Below are 22,343 nucleotides of genomic sequence, written 5' to 3' on the forward strand. Positions count from 1 at the left end.
AAAAAAAAAACAACAAACAAACAAAAACAAAAACAAACAACAAAACAAACAAACACACAAAAAACAACAACAACAACAAAATCACTATCTCTAATTTCAGCACTGAATTCTGGAGCTGCATCCATAAAACATCCCGAAAGTCTAGATTCAGGCAGCGTAATCTGTCTAGATTTAAGACTGATAATCAGATAAAGCGTACAGAAATGGAGAGAAAAAACAGAAACACTAAAGTAACAACAGGCATGGTAAGCATCTAGCAGGACTAGAGTAGTGTGCCTGTAGATAGGGTCAGGTTTTCAGACCAGTCTTTGGTGCATCACTTCTGTTTGTTATATTAGAATTTAGTTTCAATTTTGAACTAAGAAAATGAGACTCATATAACTTTGTCCTAGGATCCTCAGAAGCTCTGGTCACAAATTTAAAATAACCTTCACATGAAGAGAATTTTAATCAGTTTCCTGCTCTCCAAGGGAAAATGAAGCAGCAGAGAGGAAAGACAGAGGAATAACCAAAATATAATGGTAATATTTGAAATGAGTATGCAAAGAGATAAGAGATGGGTGGTTGAAGGCACAGAACTGAAAAAGAGAATTTGATGATAGTGTTCTGTCTTGAGAGCCAGTAGGAATGAGAAGAATGTATGTAAGCCTAGGAATCCAGCCAAGGAATTATGAGATATGAACTACAGACACTGACTGCTAGAAAGGTACTGAAGACAAGAAGGTAAAGAACAACCACTTGGGCAGTGCTCAGGGTTAAAAAAAAATAAAAAAAAATAAAAAAATGAGAGAGAGAGAGAGAGAGAGAACAGGGGATGAAGTCAGTAGGATAGTGAGAACTAGAACTGTTCTGCTAAGGGCATAGAATTAGGATATAAACAGAGTTACAACAGCTGTAGAAAAGAGGGTTAGAAAAAATCCTTGAAAATTGAGCAGAAAATCACTAATGACTAGAAAACCTATTGAGAACTCCTGGGAACCAAATTTCAGTTTCCCATGATTCCTGTACCATCAGCAAATATCTGTGGAGCCTGATAGGAATCAAAAAATGTATTTTGTATCTTATTCCCCCAGCAGTAATTTTCACAGAAATGATGCCATGTATTTCTTTTAATAGAAGGATGTTACAACATGGTGTGGGGGATTTTAAGGTTCCAAGCATCCTCATAATTCAGATGGGTGTTAAAATATTCTTATGGATTTGTATTTTTAAAATCTTAAGTGGGTAGGTACTCTTTATATACAAGTGGGTACTGTTTCCTTCTTCCCTCTGCCTCCGCTTCTGCCTCTCCCTATCCCTTCCCCTCCCCCCCCCCTTCTTCCTTTCCCTTTCTTTCTCTTTTTCCCTCTTTTCCTCTCTGTCACACACATTTTTAAAATAAGTTTTTTTAACATGACCAAATCAAAGATGTCAGAAGTGCCACATTCCCTATATAACCTAATTTTTTCCCCATTTTGTGAAGGGGCATCATGATGGAGACTAATTGCATGACTCATATACCATTTTGCCCAGAAGACACCTGCCTCATACAGTGTACAAGATGGCCTTGCTATAATGATGAGCCAGAACTGTGTACTGAAGAAGGTTCATTTCTTGAAGAATTTTGAAGAAATGATTCAAAAAACAAAAAGGGACATCATTGAAAGATGAGAAAGAATGGTTAAAGCAATTGAATTTCATCCTGGAAATTAGGATTCTATCCTTTCTTGCCAAGTTCCCATGGTACAGGTAGTTACTAAGAGTATGTTCTTTATTTTCATTGTGACTCACCAAGATATGAACTTGCAGGTGTTAGATGTTCAGAGACATAGCTGGAATCAGTATGAGCTGAGTTGGGAAAGTTCTTTTTAACAGGAAGGAGTTGGAGTAGGCTTTTGGACCTAAGCACCTCAGATTGGTCTTGTAAATTAGTGGCAGCTTCTGAATGTAACTTCTCTGGGCCATTGTTCCCTATCTATAAAATGGAAATCACATTATCTTACCATCTCAGGGGTCTACAGTAACACTAATTTAATGTTTGCTCATCACTTAGATGCTATAGCAATAATCACTAAGAAACCCCTCAAAGGAACTTATTAATTATAAATAATTAATAATTAATAATTCTGTCTTCAGAGCAGGACTTAAATACTCTATTAAACAAGATATGGGGCCATACACTGCAAAAACATCAAGAAAACAAAATATTGAACAGCTGCTCATTAAGTGACTATCATATATTCTGTGAGCTGAATGAGGAAAAGATCTTGTAAGAAAAATCATATGTGATCATGTAATTAAAGAACTCTTCATAATGCATACACATGGGGGAGGTTAAATTAAATTGCCCTAACAAAGTTAATTCTGGCATGTATTGGCTTTTGACTGCTTGGACTATTTAATGCAGATTTTCAATTTTCAACATATAATATGAGGTAACTGAAGATCCTGCTGAGTGAGATCTGATTAGAAGATGTATATTAGCCATCTGTATTTGACTAGTTCAAAACAGAATTTACTTTTAACTATTGGAAATCCAGTATTGGAATAATTTATGACAACTGGAATATTGGAATAACTATTTCATTGCCAATTATTCCTCTTTTCTACAAAATGTTTGGATCCATATTTTCACCAAAAGTTTCCTTTATCAACATAAACAGCAGAAGAGGGAGGATAAGGTATAGAGAGCATCCATATAATATAACAGAATCACAGAATCACAGAATCGTCGAGGTTGGAAGAGACCTCCAAGATCACCTAGTCCAACCTCTGACCTAACACTAGCAAGTCCTTCACTAAACCATATCACTAAGCTCAACATCTAAACATCTAAAGACCTCCAGGGATGGTGACTCAACCACCTCCCTGGGCAGCCCATTCCAATGCCTAACAACCCTTTCAGTAAAGAAGTTCTTCCTAATATCCAACCTAAACCTCCCCTGGTGCAACTTTAGCCCATTCCCCCTCATCCTGTCACCAGGCACGTGGGAGAACAGACCAACCCCCACCTTAATACAGCCTCCTTTAAGGTAACTATAGAGAGCGATAAGGTCGCCCCTGAGCCTCCTCTTCTCCAGGCTGAACAATCCCAGCTCCCTCAGCCGCTCCTCGTAAGACTTGTTCTCTGGACCCCCCCACCAGCTTCGTTGCCCTTCTCTGGACTCTCTCGAGCACCTCCATGTCCTTCCTGTAGCGAGGGGCCCAAAACTGAACACAGTACTCGAGGTGTGGCCTCACTAGAGCCGAGTACAGGGGGACAATCACTTCCCTTGCCCTACTGGCCACACTGCTTCTTATACAAGCCAGGATGCTGTTGGCCTTCTTGGCCACCTGAGCACACTGCTGGCTCATATTCAGCCGACTATCAACCAGTACTCCCAGGTCCTTCTCTGCCAGGCAGCCTTCCAACCACTCATCTCCCAGCCTGTACCTCTTCTTGGGGTTGTTGTGCCCCAGGTGCAGGACCCGGCACTTGGCCTTGTTGAACTTCATACAGTTGACCTCAGCCCATCGGTCCAGCCTATCCGGATCCTCCTGCAGAGCCTTCCTCCCCTCAAGCAGATCGACACACGCACCTAACTTGGTGTCATCTGCAAACTTACTGAGGGTTCACTCGATCCCCTCATCCAGATCATCGATAAAGATATTAAAGAGGACTGGCCCCAGTACTGAGCCCTGCTACAATACAGTACTTCAAGCTGCCTATCATTGTTACATGAAATAGTTAAACAACATGCATTCAATGAGCAATTTATGACTGAATCTCACAAGTAAAGAGCATATTCAGCTTCTGTTAATTTCAATGTGTTTCTCAGGACTCCAGAAAGTCAAACTGCTAAGAAATGTAGAGATTAGTAAGGGTCAGCCTCCATGAATACACATCATTGCGGAGCCAAGAGTTCCCTCAGTGCAGTCTGTATAGAAATTCTCTAAGACTTCACACCGAAGGCTACTCCACTGTGTCTTCGTTATTGTACTTGTTACTGGGCTCACAGTTTAAATGGACGTTTTCCAGCTTTGTAAGATTGTAAATAAGAAAAAACGTTGTCCCATAAACAAGCCAGTATTTGTTGTTCTTGTCTGAAAGCAAATGAAGACCTTTTCTGGTGGACATTCCTTTTTTATACAGATTTCTTGTATAGAATAAAGTATCTTGTATAGGATAGGTTTTAAGTGGTAATGTTCCTTGAAAAGTACCAGTAAATAATCTGTTTAAAATATCTTAAGAAAATCATGTAGACTACATCTGGTCCTGAAAGATTTTCGCAGAAGAATTTAAAACTGACTTTTTACTACTCATCAACTATTGTTAAAAAAAGAACAGCTGCTTTGAACTTAGAAAAGTGGATTGAAATGCTAGGATATGTATAAATATTTATAGAGGTAGAAGGAAATGCCGAGAAATGCAAGTAGACATTTAACAGTTTTCTTGAAATATTTCAGTGAGTTATTTACTTAACCCATTTCAAATTTCCGATGGGTTGGACACTTAATTTACATGACAGCTTCTGTGAATACACTTAGATGTCCATCTTTACCTAATAACTTCTAAAATCTGAACTTTAATTCTAATATTTTTGAATTTCAGTATTCCATAGAAACTAAAATAAGCCTTTCTAGCAAGAGAAGCTATTGACAAAATAATAATTAAAAAAATATATTTTTTTGGGACCATACAGATTTCTAACATTACTTGTATTACACTCCAGATAATTCAGGGACTGAAAAGGGGTATTATTACAAGAAGGAATGCTGACAATTAGATTAAGATGTACATGCTAGCCTTGATAGTCAAACTTCCAAAAGTAGTCAGTGGTTATGTAGTCAGTTACATCTATGAAGCTTAGAAAGAGGTTCAGCAGTCCAGTCACTTGCTGTCCCAATACCATTGACAAAGAAGAGAGCACAGAAACCTGCATGTAAACACACGTATTTTTGCATCTTAACCAAACCTTGAATAAAACACCACAACAAATAAAACACCACAACTAGACCAGATCATGTTGCTCAAAGCCCCATCCAACCTGGCCTTGAACACTTCCAAGAATGGGGTATCCATAGTTTCTCTGGGCAACCTGTTCCAGTGCCTCACCACCCTCACTGTAAAGAATTTCTTCTGAATATCTAATTTAAATCTACTCTCTTTTAGTTTAAAGCCATTACACCTTGTACTATCACCACACTCCCTGATAAAGAGTCCCTCTCCACCTGTCTTTTAGGCCCTCTTTAGGTACTGAAAGGCCACTATAAGATCCCTCTTGACCCTTCTCTTCTCCAGACTGAATAACTCCAATTCCTTCAGCCTGTCTTCATAGGAGAGATGCCCCAACCCTCTGATCATCCTCAGGGTCCTCTTCTGCACTTGCTCCAACAGGTCCATGTCTTTCTTATGTTGGATGCACCAGAGCTGAACACAGTACTCCAGGCGGGGTCACATAAAGAGCAAAGTAGAGGGGAAGAGTCACCTCTCTTGACCTACTGGTCTTTCTTGCAATGCACCCAGGATATAGTTGGCTTTCTCGGCTGCAGGTGAACACTGATAGCTCATGCTGAGCTTCTCACCAACCAGGACATCCAAGTCCTTCTCCACTGGGCTATTCTCAATCCATTTTCTGCCCAGCCTTTTTTTGTGTTTAGGATTGCCTTGGCCCAGGTGCAGGACCTTGCACTTGGCTTTGTTGAATGTCGTGAGGTTCATACAAGCCCATATCTCAAGACTGTCCAGGTCCCTCTGGATGGCTTCCCTTTCCCTCCAGTGTGTTGACCGCACCACAAAGCTTGGTGTCATTGTCAAACTTGTTGAGGGGGCACTCGATCATACTGTCCATGTTACCAACAAAGACGTTAAACGTGTTAGTCTCAATACCAACCTCTGAGGGATACCACTTGTCACTGGTCTCCACTTGGACATTGAACCATTGACCGCAACTCTGTGAGTGTGACCATCCGGCTGATTCCTCATTCATCAAGTGGTCTATCCATCAAATCTATGTGTCTCCAATTTGAAGATAAGGATGTTGTGCAGAACAGTGTCAAATTCTTTGCACAAGTCCAAGCAGATAACATCAGTTGCTCTTCCCCTGTCTGCCAAGGTTATAATCCCATTATAGGAAGCCACCAAATTTATCAGGCACAATCTGCCCTTAGTGAAGCTACGTTGGTTGCTACCAATCACCTCCTTATTTTCTATGTGCCTTACCTTAATTTCAAGGAGGACCTGTTCCTTGTGTTCCTTTCCAGATCTTTTCTGACACTGAGGTGAGGCATATATTTAAGCATATATAGAAGGTAAAACCTTAAGGATGCAATTTTTTTTAAAGTGTGCACTGTCTGGCTTACCATGGCTCAAAGGAAGTCTGTGTCTTGCTGATGAATAAACAGACTGCGTACTAGGTTTTTTTTTTTCCCCTAATCTGTTATGTAAAGAATACTGACATTTTCACATAGCCAGCTCAGTAGGTACTTGACAACATGTACCATATACACGTCCATAAATTTCAGAAGGTTAAGTTGCTGTCTCTCCTGCTTGCATCATATACTATATGTTTCCACTTAAACTTTGGACTCCTTGGCTTTGTGTTCATAATCAAATTTTAAGATAAAGAGCTTGTTACCATGGAAATACCTTTTTGGCTTAAAATGTTTATCACATGACCATTTCTTCAGTTTTCTACAATCTATAAGAATCATCATTCCTCTGTCATGTTTACTATCCCTTATTTCTTAATAACTTTTATCTACCTTACAAAATATGCATTCAGAAGCAGATTCGCAAAGGGCTACGGTGACAGAAAAATTTCAGAATTAAATACAATATTTAAAATCTGAATGAAATTCCACACCTACTTTTTAAACTCCTTTTCATCCCTGACTTTGTATTTCAGTTTCAGTAATATATTTTATTGTATTATCTCATTTTACATACTAAACACACGGTACTGACTATTTCTGTGATTCTGAAAATTTTTGCAGTGCATTTTCCAAGTACAAGTTCAGTTATCACAGCTTTCTTTAAAGTTAAATGCAATAGCTTAACACAGACTTTTGGATCTTATATTGTCTACAGCAAATTGCATCAGGTTGATGAAAGCATACATATTTTATTGCTATGAATCTACCTTTACTTTTAATAATAAAATAAATTGATTTTACGTCCCATGCACATCCAAAGCAATTTTTATTGCTATTCACATATTTGAAACCATTATAAATAAAGGCAGCTAAATACTACAGCTCTGAAAGACAGGAAAAGTAAGGTAGTTAGTCAACATTTGCATGTGACTTGAATAGCTCAATTTAATTTGGGCAAGGAGGAAGACCCAGGAAACTTCAGGCCAATCAGCCTCACTTCCATCCCTGGAAAGGTGATGAAGCTGCTCATTCTTGAGACCATCTCTAAGCATGGGGAGGAAAAGAAGGTGATCAGAAGCAGTCAACATGGATTCATCAAGAGGAAGTTGTGTTTAACCTACCTGATATCCTTCTACTATGAGATGACTGGCTGGATGGATGAGGGGAGAGCCGTGGATGTTGTCTACCTTGACTTCAGCAAGACTTTTGACACTGTCTCCCATAACATCCTCCTGGGCAAGCTCTGGAAGTGTGAAATCCATGAGTGGATGTTGGGGTGGATGGAGAACTGGCTGGATGGCAGAGCTCAGAGCATTGTGCTCAAGGATGCCCGGTCTAGTTGGAGGCCTGTGACTAGTGGTGTCCCCCAGGGGTCAGTACTGGGCCAGAGTTATTCAACTTACTCATCCATGGCCTAGATGAAGGGACAGAGTGCACCCTTGTCAAGTTTGCAGGCAATACAGAGCTTGGAGGAGTGGCTGACACATCAAGGCCCTGTGTGGCTATTCAGAGGGACCTGGACAGGCTGGAAAGTTGGGCAGAGAGGTTCAGCAAGGACAAGTGCAGGATCCTGCACCTGGGGAGGAACAACCCCAGGTACCAGTACTGTCTGGGGGCTGACCTGCTGGAGAGAAGCTCTGTGGAGAGGGACCTGGAGGTCATGGTGGACAACAAGTTAACCATGAGCCAGCAGCATGCCTTTGTGGCCAAAAAGGCCAATGGGATCCTAGCCTGCAGCAAGAGGAGTGTGGACAGCAGGTCAAGGGAGGTGATCCTCCCCCTCTACTCAGCACTGGTGAGGCCACACCTGGAATATTTTGTGCAGTTCTGGTATCCCCAGCACAAGAGGGATGTAGAATTTCTAGAGAGGGTTCAGTGTAGAGCCATGAGGATGATTAAGGATTGGAAGGATTGGAGCATCTGTCCTATAAAGGAAAGACTAAGCAAGCTGGACCTGTTTAGCCTAGAGAAGAGGAGATTGAGAGGAGATCTTATCAACCTCTACAAATACCTGAGGGGACAAAGTAAAAAGGATGGGGCCAAATTCTTCTCAGTGGTGGCCAGTGATAGGAAAAGGGGTAATGGGTATAAGTTGAACCACAGGAGGTTTCATCATCATATGAGGAAGAACTTCTTTACAGTTTTGGTGACAGAGCACTGGAACAGGCTGCCCAGAGAGGTTGTAGAATCTCCTTCTTTGGAGACATTCAAAACCTGCCTGAATGCAATCCAATGTAACATGCTCTAAGTGACCCAGCTTGAGCAGAGGGGTTGGACTAGATGATCTCCAGAGGTTCCTTCGAACCTCAGCCATTCTGTGATTCTGTGATTTCATGTTTTAATCTGTGGAATCCACTGTAGTTTTGGTCCCTGTTACTTTTGAAAAATAGGCCATCTTTTTAAGTGGTAAAATATGGATTTTGGCCAAGAAGCATCACAACCTGAAAACAGTAAATTTGTTGCAGAGCTTCTGCATCAGAACACTGCTTTTCCAGCTTCAAGTTTCTTAACTTTCTTGCTTAATCTCAGATAGTTTTACAGACCATATTTCTGAAGCCTTTTTTTTTTTTTTTTTTTTTTTTTTTTTTAACTGAAATACAGTTGAGATTATTTTTGGCATGTTTACACTGGGTCATGAAACAGCATGTTTTGGCACCTGCTAGCCTCTCTAGCAATCTGCTTACTCCAGGCTGTCATCCTTGTGCTACTCCTGGGTGTGCATCTGACAAAGGTCTTGCAGGTTTGTTGGGATTTGGAGTTTTGCAAACAATGGAAGAGTAGAATGTGAAAAACTTCATTGGGCTTCAAGTGTTTCAGACAGATTACAGACCATTACTTGTTGATTTTGTCTTTTAAATATATAATAAATGCTGTTGGTCATTTTTGTATGTTCCATTGTATTGTTTACAGTTGATACTTAAAGCAAACATAACAGTAACAATGAACAACAAAGAACCTTTCTGTGAAAATCATTTTTTAGCACTTGAAAATCCTCATCATGGGGACTTGCAGCAATATTGCACTAACCAGCTTGTCTAGTGGGGAGTTTAATGAAACTCTGGCACTAGCAGTAATGATTATGGTGTGGATATAATTTAAATTAGTTTACTAGCCTAAATTGATTGCATATGTTCAGTTCTCTATCTATGTGCAGAGATTTCAGGTTGAGAAAAAAGTATTTGTTTCCCACTCTGAAATGCTTTACAAGGACCATTCAAAGCAATGATGAGATCCTGTACATGCAAATTATTAATAGGCAGTTTAACAAACAGGATGATACCCCTGTGGAAATAGTGGAATAACTGATGATTATATATTATATATAAATTATAAAAAAATAAATAAAATAAATGAATAAATAAAATTATCAGATTATATAGATGTATATAAATTACCTATTTATACAACAGAATCTACTCAGTTTTCACATCATAAAGTATTAAACGGGAGAAGATAGGTGTGTATTTTTTTTATTTTTTTAATTTACCACCAAGTGACTGTAGATCATGTACCCCGGTACCATGTAACCAGGACTTACATGGAGGAGGAAAAGGTTCTTCCTGAAAAATAGGATACTCTCCTCTGACTTTGAGCTCTGACTCGGTACCTATAGACATAGAATTCATTTCACTTCATTTTAGATATTTCCAATATAGACATCAGCGTCTAAGCTGATACCTAGGTTTCCTTTATTCTCACTAGTAAGGAATATACTATTATAGAGTGTGATTCATTTGACCTATTTAGTTGTCTACCTTATAAAGGGATGAATCATGCCCTAAAAGTGTCTATTTCTCTCTATTGACTATAAAGGCAGCCTAACCAAAGCCAATTTAGATACAAAAGACATCTACATTAGGACAGACAAATTTCACCCTAGAAGCCATGAAAGGAGCACAACAAGAGTGAATATTATTTTCAGCAATATTTAACTTCTGTAGGATTTTGAAACAAAAATCCATCCACAAGGTCAGCTGGGGACAATACTACCAAGACCTGCTGAGAAGCTCTGCCTTGCTCTGTCCAAAACCACAGTCAAGCAGCTCACTCATGAAAAGCGCAAGGTGACTGTGAAATGGAAGTCCTACTCCCTTTGCAGCTTCTCAAAAGTGTGTTTGGAAGAAAAAAGGAAACTTTTAGTGCTCTCTATTCCTTCTTTAAATTTTGTTTGTAATAACATTAATGAGATCATACTACAGTCATAAAATGTAAAAATGTATTTGTATTTGTATACAGAAAGGGCAATATAAACATTGTATATGTTTAGTTCATAAGAATCTGCATATGGCTTGTCCTCCTGCCACACTTTAAAAATAAATAAATAAAACTTAAAAAAGTTTCTTATTATAGCTTTGATACAGTAGAATACATGTATCTTCAGTTGACTCTAACTACTTATTTGATATGATTCTTCATAGTTTTTATCAAACATTTTCCTTTCCGTGACATTCTTCAGTACACTGAAGATTAATATATTAATGTGCTTCTGTACCTCTTTTGTCTCAGTGTATGAAAGTCATACAAAACATATAGGTTTTTTTAATAAAAACTTTATCTCTACAGTATGAAATGTATAGTTCTGACCTAAATCAACCCTGATCTAAGTTCTACTTGACCAGTTAAGTCGTTCTCTTAATTCCAGTTGGCCTTCAAATTAGTCTTCTGTGTCTTTCTTGGCTTCAGAATAATTCAGTTGCATATAGCAGCTAAGCAATACTTAATCATTCATTTGAAGTGGAAAAAGCAAATCATGCATATGTGCTATTTTTTTTTTTTTGTCCACCAGAATTTGCAACTCAATATCCATAAAGACAAAAGGATCATTTATGATCACATAAAAAAGAAATCTAAAAAATGGAAATTGGTTGAAATAAACCTGTGACAACACTTCTTCATAAAATGCTAAAAAAAAAAAAAAAAAAAAGTAGAAAAGGGAAGATTCACCCTCAAAAAGAGAGAATAATTTAGCAAAATTATTTTTTACCTCTTCTAATCTAATTACTCCAAAACTTCCTAGGTGTTTGCTACAAAAAAATATCATCTCTATCATCATTAGATTTATCTTACAAAACATTTTTACTAATATTTTGTTTCAACTTGCTGTGCAGGGATTTAAACCTATAACTCCTAGTGCTGTGATGAAAGACTGTGCCCTTGATAGTGGGTTTAATTTGATTTTATATCCCACATATTTTCAGGATGATTTAAGGATTAAGTATTCTGGCAGGCTGAGCTTTATATCCTTTAAAACATAGGATTTCTTTTCCTGCTTCTTATTGGTGGTATGGCCCTGTCCTGACATTTTTAGCTTTAACATAAATGTTCTCTTTGGCCTGCTAACATCAGCAGAAGCCTGTGATCAATCACAGTTGGCTGGCCCATGCAATATAAACAACCATGTCTGTTCACAAGAGCAGAGATGCTGCCTAGAAACCGTAATTTAAAGAGCCTAGTGCCTCATTTTTAAAACCACTAAAGTCTGGAGAGAGAGGGGGGGAGAGAGAAAGAGTACAATTCTACATGATGATTTCTACTACTTAAATTTACTGTGGTAAATTATAAACTGTAAATTTAGCAACATGTGACATTTCGATTGAGGAATTTTTCTTTTTTAGAAGGTCATATTAGGGAGGCTTATACTACCAAGAACTAATATGAACTCATCATCATGACAGTATATCTGTAATACTCTGTCTGAACTAACATAAGTCATTATTTTGCTTTCTACATCCTTGCAAGTCTATCAATACCCTTATGTAAGAACAGTATGATAGAGAAGCATAGAAAGTTGATTAAGGAAGATAAGATTTATGAACGTTATCATTGGAGTAACTAAGATACTGAAAAGACACCTGATTGTACTTCAAAAGCAGAGAAAATCCCTGGTCCTTAGGTCTTGCTGAATTTTGCTCGGTACTTAGCTAAGTGTCTTTTAGGAAGTTTGTAACATAGACAAAGTCTGATCTTGTCTTCCCCAGCTTCAAGCTAATTCTCTAATTAATGGACCAGAGGTTTTCTCATTCCCTGAGGCACTGTAGAACAAGCAGGAAGAATATAAAGCTGGCTAAGAAGAATGTTGCATACCACAAATTCATACACTGCCTAATTAGGGTTGCTTTACTATTGCTTTTCACTGTGATGGTAGGGTAAAATGAATAAAGCAGCGGGGATAAGGTGGCTTAAGATTCTTAATCTATGATTTTTTCTTCTATAGATCTGTATCACATAAGAAACCATCCCTAAAAATATCAAATAACTATATTTAAAAATACTTAAGATGTTATACTTTTCATTGGATCCATAATATACTACAAGATGGGACTTAATATAAGACTCAGAATGGTTTTCTATCTGTCATCTTTTGAAGTAAGCAATCCTCAGAAATACCATTCACACAGAGAAGGGAGCTTACATGGGGTTTTGGGGGTTAGCACCTAAGTTTTAAACTGATTTATTCATTTCAGTTATGTACAACTGTGTGCCTGTCAACCTAACAGATAAAGGTAATAATTAACAAAATGTGAGCATCTGATATTCCTCTGCAGATATGAGATCAAGTTTTAGACATATTTCATGCAGGCAAAAAGAAAATGATACAAATCACATTGCAGCACGTTTTAATCTTCAAGGTTATACACTTACAGAACTCTAGCAGTCAGTAAGACTGCAAAGTCCTATTTGTAAGATATCAATAGTAAATTTGGGACACACAAGAAAAAAAAAGTTAAATATTTCAATTCAGAATCTTTGAGGTTGTGGGTAACTACTTATGAGTTATCAGTCTTTTTTGTTGGGGCAGGATTTATTTTTATTTTTTCTTTCCCCTAGGCAAGTAGTTCTTTAATTGTCTCGTTCTGTGGAAAACTCTACAACAGTGATATCCTGCCATGAATCCATTTAGTTTTCTCAAACTTTAAAATTATTTTATTTAGCAGCCCACTAGAAAGTACTAAGCAAACTACACAAGATCCCAAAGCACAGCACAAGAGGTTTTATGACCTCAACCTGCCCAACTGAGAAGACATTCAATCATGTCTTGCATATTCTCATCTTCACAGATTTTAATACCTTCTTCTTATTACACTTGTATTTCACAGAATCATGGAATCATTAAAGTTGGAAAAGACCTTCCAGATCATCTAGTCAAACCATCCCCCTACCACTAATATTACCCACTAAACCGTGTCCCTAAGTACCACATCCAAACTTTCTTTAAACACCCTCAAAAATGGTAACTCCACCACCTACCTGGGCAACCCATTCCAATGCCTAACTACTCTTCCTGAGAAGAAATGTCTCCTAATTTCCAAACTGAACCTCCCTTGGTGCAACTTGAGGCCATTCTCTCTCATCCTATCACAAGTTATCTGCAAGAAGAGGCTGAGCCCCTGCTCCCCACAACTTCCTTTCAGGTAGTTGTAGAGAGCAATAAGGTCTCTCCTGAGCCTATTTCAAATTACTGTTGCTTTCCACTGTGATGTGTTGTGTCTCAACAATTCATCACAGTAGACTGGGGAAAATAAATCAGTTTTCTCATATATTTAATCCAAGTTTTTCTTACAATAACTTAATTACTATGCAATTGAATAACTGATTCGTTTTATCTTATTTTAGAGTGAAATATAACACCTCTCCACATCTTTCCTTAATTAGTATATTTGTAAGTTTTTTTCTGCCTTTATAACCACTTAGTAACAGAAAATACGAAAAATTCTGCAAATTATTATTGTTGTTATTATTATTATTATTATTATTATTAAAGGAGAATATAAAACTGAGCACAATATTGCATAGAATATTGTCTGAAAGCTTGGTAATACACAGCACAGCAGGGAGAGCTACTTTGTTAGATTGTTTTAAGACATAACTTTCATTAACAAAAATGTCCTATAAACATAAATTTTAACTTTAATAGGTATCAGAATAAAGGTTAGGAAAACTAGAATCTAGACATGATTCTATTTTCATTTCCTGTAGAGCTTTGGTATATCACTCAAATTTTGTTTGCCTCATTTTCCTACCTTAGAATGAAGATCATTAAGTCCATGTATCTAGACAAAAACTTCCGTGTTTATAGAGAAAAAAAAATAAAATAATAAGTCCTCTAGAGAGGATAACATTAATCAGAATAGCATGTGCTTTTTTTCTGAGTAACATCAAATTCAGATATTCTTATTTGTTGCTTTTTAGAATGTAGTATAGAATTCCTAAGTCTAACTACATCTATAACTGCTGTCCATCATCATCAAAAGAACCAACTCAACAGACCAATATATGTGTCTTTATCTTACGGTTTATTCAGCTTTCCGATAAACCTTTCACTAATATTCCTTTGACAAGTGGGACCTATGACTATTTGTGGAGTTTATTTCCAAAATAAAATATGTATTTTGGTGTTCTCTTTGAAAAACAAACAAACATGCAGGAAAATAACTAGCACAGCTGTGTCCTACTACATTAGTTCATAAAACTGCAAAAAACGGCTTTCCAACAGACGCCCTTCATGGAATCTAATACTAGCCTTCTGGATTTCTGAGCAACACATGGGTTTTCCAGAGAATTCTATAAAAGAAATAGGATGTAAAAAAGCCTCTATGATGAACACTAAGTATGTTTTGTATATTCCACATATGTGGAGTGCAAATGTATCCAGCATTTTGCACAAGTTTGCAAGCAATGCTTAAAAATATATACTTCAAAACTGAAGTGTGTTGTAACATTACCATTCTCTTAATTCTGTTCATTCACTTTTTGTACACTTATATATAAGTGCATATACTTGTTTGTTTTTCACGCCAGTGTATGATAGCTACAGCAAGTGCCTGTAGGTAGGATATCACTAAGGGAAGCCATACTGTATGTATAAATACAAGTATACAAAGAAGTAAATAGCAATTTTGCCAACCTCTCCATCCTGCTCAGTGGAAGACACCGTTACAGTTTAGTGAAATAAAACCTCCTATTTATTTAGGGTTAACTACTTTTCTGATTTCACAGTGAAAAGAATTGCATCATATCCAGGTCCGTAAGGATTCAGGCACTCATTCCTGCTCTGTGCAACTTCAGCAGCAAGAATAATATATGCATCATCTAATTTAACTGCAAATGACTCTTTTAGCATGAATTGTGTGTTTAAAGATGATGCACAACAGAACTCTTAGATGCATCCCAGAAGTCATGCAGCACCAGGCAGATAAGATCACAATGGTTACCAAGAGTAGCAAATGGGAAAAGCACTACAGGAAATGAACTCTTGTCAATAATCTCAAGAGAGTGCTATATTTAGGTCAATTGTACCTGAAATCGTTTGGTGGGGTAATTGCTCTTTGGTCCAGACTCTGCTCTCTGAGCCTGTCAGAGTGCTTGTAGGTCCACTGGATTGGAGTCACCAATTTTCTTTCAGATTCATTTTCTAAAAGAAAAAAAAATAGCTTTACTACAGGATAGAAAGCTTACAAGGAACAGAGAAAATCACTTGTGTTATTCTAGCTTTTAAAATAGGCTGTCAATAAATGCATTTAATAATAATAATAAATATCTAATATCAAAATTAATTCCTCAGTTTTATGGAATAGAAATTTATTCAATTACTCAGAGTTTTTATTTGACCCTTCAGAGACTTTCCACATCAGTAAAGTATTGTGATTAGAGCAATCTTTTGTTTTTGCTGATCACTTAATAATCAATGCAAGAGTAGAACATTGTTCTTAAATCCTATGATGTATCCCAGTGCAGCATTATTCTGGCTTTAAATTGGGTTGAGCCCTTGTCTGATAACACATCCTGTGGTTTCATAATTTAAGAAGTTTTATGCATGTATTTAGACAAATCTGATAAATTCAGTTTTAGGAATCCAATATAATGAGCCACATACTGACCCTTTACAGCAGTTAGTTGGATTCATACAGGTATCAGAAAACAACACCTAGCCTTTCTATCTTCTAATTTCTTAGAAATGATATAATATTCTGCTTTGATAGCACAAAGTCTCCAGCAGTACTATTCTTTCTTCATATTAAAGTGTCATTATTAATAGAAAGAATTTTAAAGTAAGGAAAAGCCTCCTCTAGAAGCTATTACGCATGTGTTTATCTTTTGCACAGACAGATACAACATCATATTTGTAGTCATTACTCAGTGCTTGTGATTAGTGTGTACCATAATTAAAGAAAACGTCATGGTATAACTACACTGCAGAAAAATAAAACTGTAATTTTTATTTTAAAAATTTACAAAGGGAGTAGGATCCACTGCTGAAAGCTGCAGTAGGTGCATCAGTTATTTTAGCTATTGTTTCTTGTGTAGAACTTCAAATTCAAAGATACTCATTAAATTGAGTAGATGGCAATAACAGACGAAGTGTTAATGGGGCAGCAGTGGAGCGTGTCAGGAAAATGAAGAGACCCTGAGGGGCTCACCATGCTGTTTATGCTCAGCTAAATTCAGCAGCATTACCATAAATCCTCTAAAAGATACTGTACTCAATTTCTTACATGTTACTTTTCAGGCAAGAAAATATTCTACAAGATGAAAAAACAGGAACAGAAATATGATTAAAAACTATTTACATTAAACAAACCATTTGCATGTAAATACACTAAGTATTCTTTTATTACTTTTTTTCATTTTTAGAAAAACGAGGAGAGGGGCTTTTCATCTTCAAAATAATGTATGAATCTATGTGAAAATTTCTGTAACTTTGCATAGGAAAAGTCTTTTTCACAAATGAATCAACATTTATTTCATAAAATTATTTCATAATTTAAGAATCAGGTCTCAATATCAATTTCTCACATACATAGTTCAACTAGCTAAAACAGAGTTATGCATAAATCCCATAACTTTTCATAAGAATCTAAAATTATTCATTTTTAGCTTTTTGTTATTCTTCTAAGGTGACACTCTGAGGGCATTATTTAATCTCAGGAAAGCATTTTATTCTCTGTAATTATATGAGTAAACTATTAATTCCAGTAATTTACTGCTTAAAAAGAAACATTAAAGTTTTATATATAGTTGTGCATGCATCATCATGATGGCCTTAATGTGACTTTGATCTTCGAATGAACTTTTCCAAAGTAAGGATAGACTGATTTACTGTTAGGGAAAAAATGACTGTAATGCACTGTGTAACTTCAAGCATAAAGTCAACTGCAGGTAAGAAATAATTATCTACTGAATAAAAGTGCCAAAAAAACAAAAAGAAGTCTTTTAAGTACTTTATATGGTCTACCTCTCTATTTTTGCTTAAGCAGTATATTGGTATTTACCAATACAGGTTAAGTAGCTCTGGAGAACGTGGCACCGGGGTTTCAGCACCAAGGCCAGAGGCCATGAGCAGCACGGCGGGAGGGCAGCCCCGCACCGTGCATTATTCACTGCCACTGGCAGCTCCAGCAGCACGCACACAGCAAAACTTTGACTTTCACAGCAAAATTTGCCATACAAGAATGTGCGCACTCCTCACAAGTAAAACCTTTCAGTTTTCAAAATAAGAAGATTTTCTTTCAAGAGGTGGTGTAAACAAAATGCATGTGATCTTTAAATCCTAATTTACTGCTGAATTTTAAGTATATTTAAAAATTAAATTGCTGTCTTTTTCTTCTTTTCTCCCAATGACAAAGAAGTGTCTGGTTCTACTTATGACAACATCACTCTTTTGACTATTGGAAACAATGGGCATTAAAGATGAAAATGAATCAGTTTTTATATACATGAAGATAAAGATAAGGGCCTCCACAACACAGGCCTCCACTGTGCACCCTTGACCTTCCATTTTAAATCTGAAAATCTGATATCCAACAACTCTCTTTTGTTTATGGGGAAGCACTGTTTTGCATATACAAATCACCCCTCTGAACGTGCAATATATATTCAGAAACCTGCCTTAATATCAGCTTAACAAATGCAAGCACAGCCATAGGCAACTTACTTGCCCTTGAGAATAATGGAAAAATAAAGTCCCTACAGTTTTATATTAAAACTCTGCTAATGATAAAAAATGTTTATTTTCAGGAACCCACCCCCCCCCCCCAAAAAAAAAAAAATAATAATTCAATTACCCTTGCAGAAGCAGAAACATGGGGTACTTGTAACAAGCTAATGTAGAGACTTTCCTTACTGCCTGCCACCTAAGAAAAGAATATTTATAAAGCAAATTAAATAACAGGGCCTCTAAGATGCCTCAAGTGATGCACTTAATACAAGAATGGAAAAAAACATCTGTAATGGATATCTTATCCTTATGACCAATAGATGTTTTAGTAGCAGCCAAGAAACTTCCACAAAAAATATAAATTCTGAATGATACTGAGAACAAGTAGTTTCCACAAAGGTCATAAAGAGTTCTTAATTATTCTTATACTTGAATGTTGAGAAGAAAAAACTAAAACCGTAAAACAAAACCACAAGGAAACACCCAGCTCTACCCTACCCTCACGTAAATGCCTTCTGCCTTTAATATCCTCTCAGTCGAACTGAATATTTTAACAGCAGTAGTCACTTACATTGTTTCTTGCAGTGATTTAATTTATTTTACAGGTTTTACAGGAAAAGGTGAAATAATTGCAACTATTTCCAATAGTTGGATAATTTAAAAAACTTATTTAAAGCATTGATTTAATATTAATATTTATGAAACACTTGTGATTATGGACAGATTTTAGCAGATGACAGTTTACATAAATTTACAGACACCAAAGCTATGTCTCTAATTATTCTGAATAATGAATGAATAAAAATACAGTGGGCCTCATCCTGCTTCTGCTGATGTTAGACGGACTTCTATCATGCTTTTCAATGGAAACAATATCATAAACACAAACTCTGGAAACAAACATTAAATCAAAGGTCAAAAAGTCAAAGGTCAAATGTAAAGATAACAAATTAAAAATAATCTGAAGAACAACTAACCTTTTTGTTTTTGTTTTAATCAGAATATGAAATTTGAATCCAGCTATGAGAAAACAGAACTTAAAGTAAGGCAAAAAAATGTTTTCCCTACCATTAAATATTAAGGCATTACATTTTTTCCATCAACAACACTTTTAAAACTATAAACAAGTGTAAAAATTTATGTAAATCTATCAATAGACAGTCTTACTGTCATTCCTGCTTTAAGATAAATGTGTCCCAGACTTGACAAACATTATTTTACATAAATTTTTAAAAAGATGATTAATAAGGGGTCTGAAATATAAAAATAACAGAGACAATGACCTTCATCATAGGAAAGAAATATCTGAAGTTGCCATTTAGTGCTCCTGGAAATTTTCAGAATATCAGCATTGAAAGGACACAGTCCATGAGCACCCTGCATATCATGTTTTCTGATGTCAAGTGTATCTTAGGTAGGACTAATGGCTCAAAGAATCAGTTGCCAAGCAAGGATTTGAAACTCATGAATAAAATGCACAACTGGCACTGAGGAGTTTAAGGGAAGGTTGCATCTATCTCTCAAACAATAGATAAACAGTTGTCTGACTGTGAGGCACAACGGAGATAATGGGTAACAGCACACTAATAGCAGAGTGAAAAACCTCAGGTCTTTCCTAATTCTAAGAGGCAATGAGGATGGTGAACACAGAAGGAAAGTCTTCATAGCATTACTCATGGCTCTTCCAAAATGAACAACCTGTCCAATGTTAGGACTATAAGGAATCTGAAAATTTCCTTAAGTCAGAGGATGGCACCCCAACAGGACTGGGTGACTCAGAATGCTGTCCTCTATCTTAAAATTTTACAACAAAGCAATTTATGTTGGGAGAAATGCTGTTATATAAAGAGCAATTGATTTGGTAACATTTCAAAAGTCAACAAATACTTTTTTTTTTTTAATGTTCAGATTCACCTCCTCTATACAGTGTTGACTGGAGAGCCAGAGGAGAAGAAAATCAGGCAGGTAATCAGAGGAACTTGTCAATGATTAAACTAAGTGTAGGGCAGAAAAATTATGTGACTTTCTGGATCATTCCTGCTGTTCTCCGAGCAAACTAGAGGTAACAAAAGTGTCTTAATAAATACTAATAGCCAGACAAAAGAAAGTGTAAAACAAACAGAAAACAATAACTCATAGATTATAGATCTATACACCATACACTGTAGATTATGAACTACAGACAGCAAGAGCTATAGAAAATATGGTTTTGCCCTTCTACGCTGACAGCTATTGGTGAAGAATTTTATTACAGGTGAATGTGGTGACTGGGCATGTGTTACTGATACACATAAATTGACAGATTTGGGGCACAGCAGTTTACGCATTATGTACATACATGAGGTTGGAACTACCTAATGATTTCATATGAAAGTGGTGAGCACCCACTGACTCCTCTGTGGACTAAGGAAAAATTTTACCCTTTGTTGTCACAAACTGTTCTCTCTTTTAATCCTTAATTTAATTTATTTAACAGCAAGTCCATCCTTTGAAAAAAAAAGACAACCAAAGTGCAATACCCAGCATAGTACATCATGAAGAACTGCAAAAGTAGCCTTCTCAGTACAGCACGAAGAAAGCCATAGAGACTATTCCAGGAAACACGCTATATTTGTCCATTGGATCCATTTCCTGTGCCTGAGTTTGATGGTAGCTGTAAAGGTCCTATGATGTACCTGAGACATGTTAAATAAATAAATAAATAAATAAATAAATAAATAAATAAATAAATAAATAAATCCTTAAAGCTTAATGGGCAAAGATGCATATACATTAGGTAGATAGTTATTGATCTGCATCTTTTATCCATCTATCTACTTCTAAATGGAAAACAACAAAGGGTACACAGCAGCTCTGCTATTTTACCATGTGCAAGGAAGCTTCATTGGACAGTGATATTTTTCATACGTTACTCTGCTGAAATCTGCATAATTGCTTTCAGAACAGAAAAGAGACGTGTATGGGGAGACCCTCTTTCAGTGTGATACCCTGTCACTCCAAAAACTGACATTGTGAATCTGCACATTATTATGTGCCTTGATGACAAATTCGGATATTACAATTGATTCCTCCCTCTTCAAAATAATAATTTATATGAAGGTATGTTAAGATTCTCAGAGGCAATAGATAACCTGTGTATAACAGAATTCAATGCAAAAGAAAGTCTGTTAGCACAATATTGATTACAAAAAAAATGAATATGGAACCAAAAGCATTAAAGCAAGTCATATTTCAAGAAAGTGTATTAATAGCAAATACATAAGCAAAATCATTTTAATGTTTATAGTACATTATACAAACTAATGTTAAAACCCTACTCTGAACCTGAAAACTACCATTATATTTACTCAGTTACAATGATTTACATCACAGAAAGTAATGATTTGAATGAAACTTACTGTTGATTTGTATGTTGAAACTTACGTTGATTTGACTGCATGATATTCACAAACATTTGTTTGGAATACAAATAAGTGATCTTTGTGTGTCACAACAAAAAAATAAACATGTAAATATTGTTTACAAACTAGTCTATATTTGCAAATATATTGAGAAGAAGCTGGATTCCTAAATAAAAACTAATATTCACTATGAGTTATTCATCGTCCTTTAATTATTCTGTCATGTCAAAGACAGTCAAATCAAACCCAAAAACAATACGTGATCATTTACACACAAAGAATAATTGTGTACAAGTGTAAACAAAAAGAGTAACTCTCCTCCAAGACTGACATTTTTCTGCATAAACAATTGGAAAATACTTGAGAAGAATGAATGCGGTCCTACTGATTGGATTTCTTTGCAAATGATTTCTGAACAGATTAGAGCACTAAATTAGTTCCAAATTCAATTTATTGTAAAAATGTAACCATGGCTGTTAGTCTCTTACATTAAAGTATTTTATGATTTCTGACTATTTCTCAGGTGACATCATGAACAATTGATATCATCTACCTGGACTTGTGCAAAGTATTTTACACTGTCCCATACAACATCCTTGTCTCCAAATTGGAAAGACATGGACTTGATGAATGGGCCACTTGGTGTATAAGGAACTGTCTAGATTATCACACTC

At 36.3% G+C, this 22,343-nt stretch overlaps 1 protein-coding gene across 32 annotated transcripts in view; it reads right to left on the minus strand.

Moving 5' to 3' along the window:
• The window catches only part of MYT1L (myelin transcription factor 1 like), a 328,171-nt gene that overhangs the window by 225,679 nt on the left and 80,149 nt on the right, over positions 1 to 22,343 (minus strand). For 10 of the 32 annotated variants that reach the window (XM_066994874.1, XM_066994866.1, XM_066994868.1 and 7 more), the window contains exon 2: positions 15,631 to 15,745. The exons of 21 other annotated variants lie outside the window; for them this stretch is intronic. Coding sequence is in view for 1 of the 11 variants with exons in the window: in XM_066994864.1 (XP_066850965.1) it covers positions 15,631 to 15,745 (115 nt within the window). In the remaining 10 variants the exon portion in view is untranslated. Of the gene's footprint in view, positions 1 to 15,630; positions 15,746 to 18,395; positions 18,420 to 22,343 lie in introns of those variants that run through there. One more of the 32 variants, XM_066994872.1, reaches the window with a different exon arrangement.

The sequence above is a fragment of the Anser cygnoides genome, chromosome 3 (genome assembly GCF_040182565.1).
Source record: "Anser cygnoides isolate HZ-2024a breed goose chromosome 3, Taihu_goose_T2T_genome, whole genome shotgun sequence".
NCBI classification, from domain to species: domain Eukaryota; kingdom Metazoa; phylum Chordata; class Aves; order Anseriformes; family Anatidae; genus Anser; species Anser cygnoides.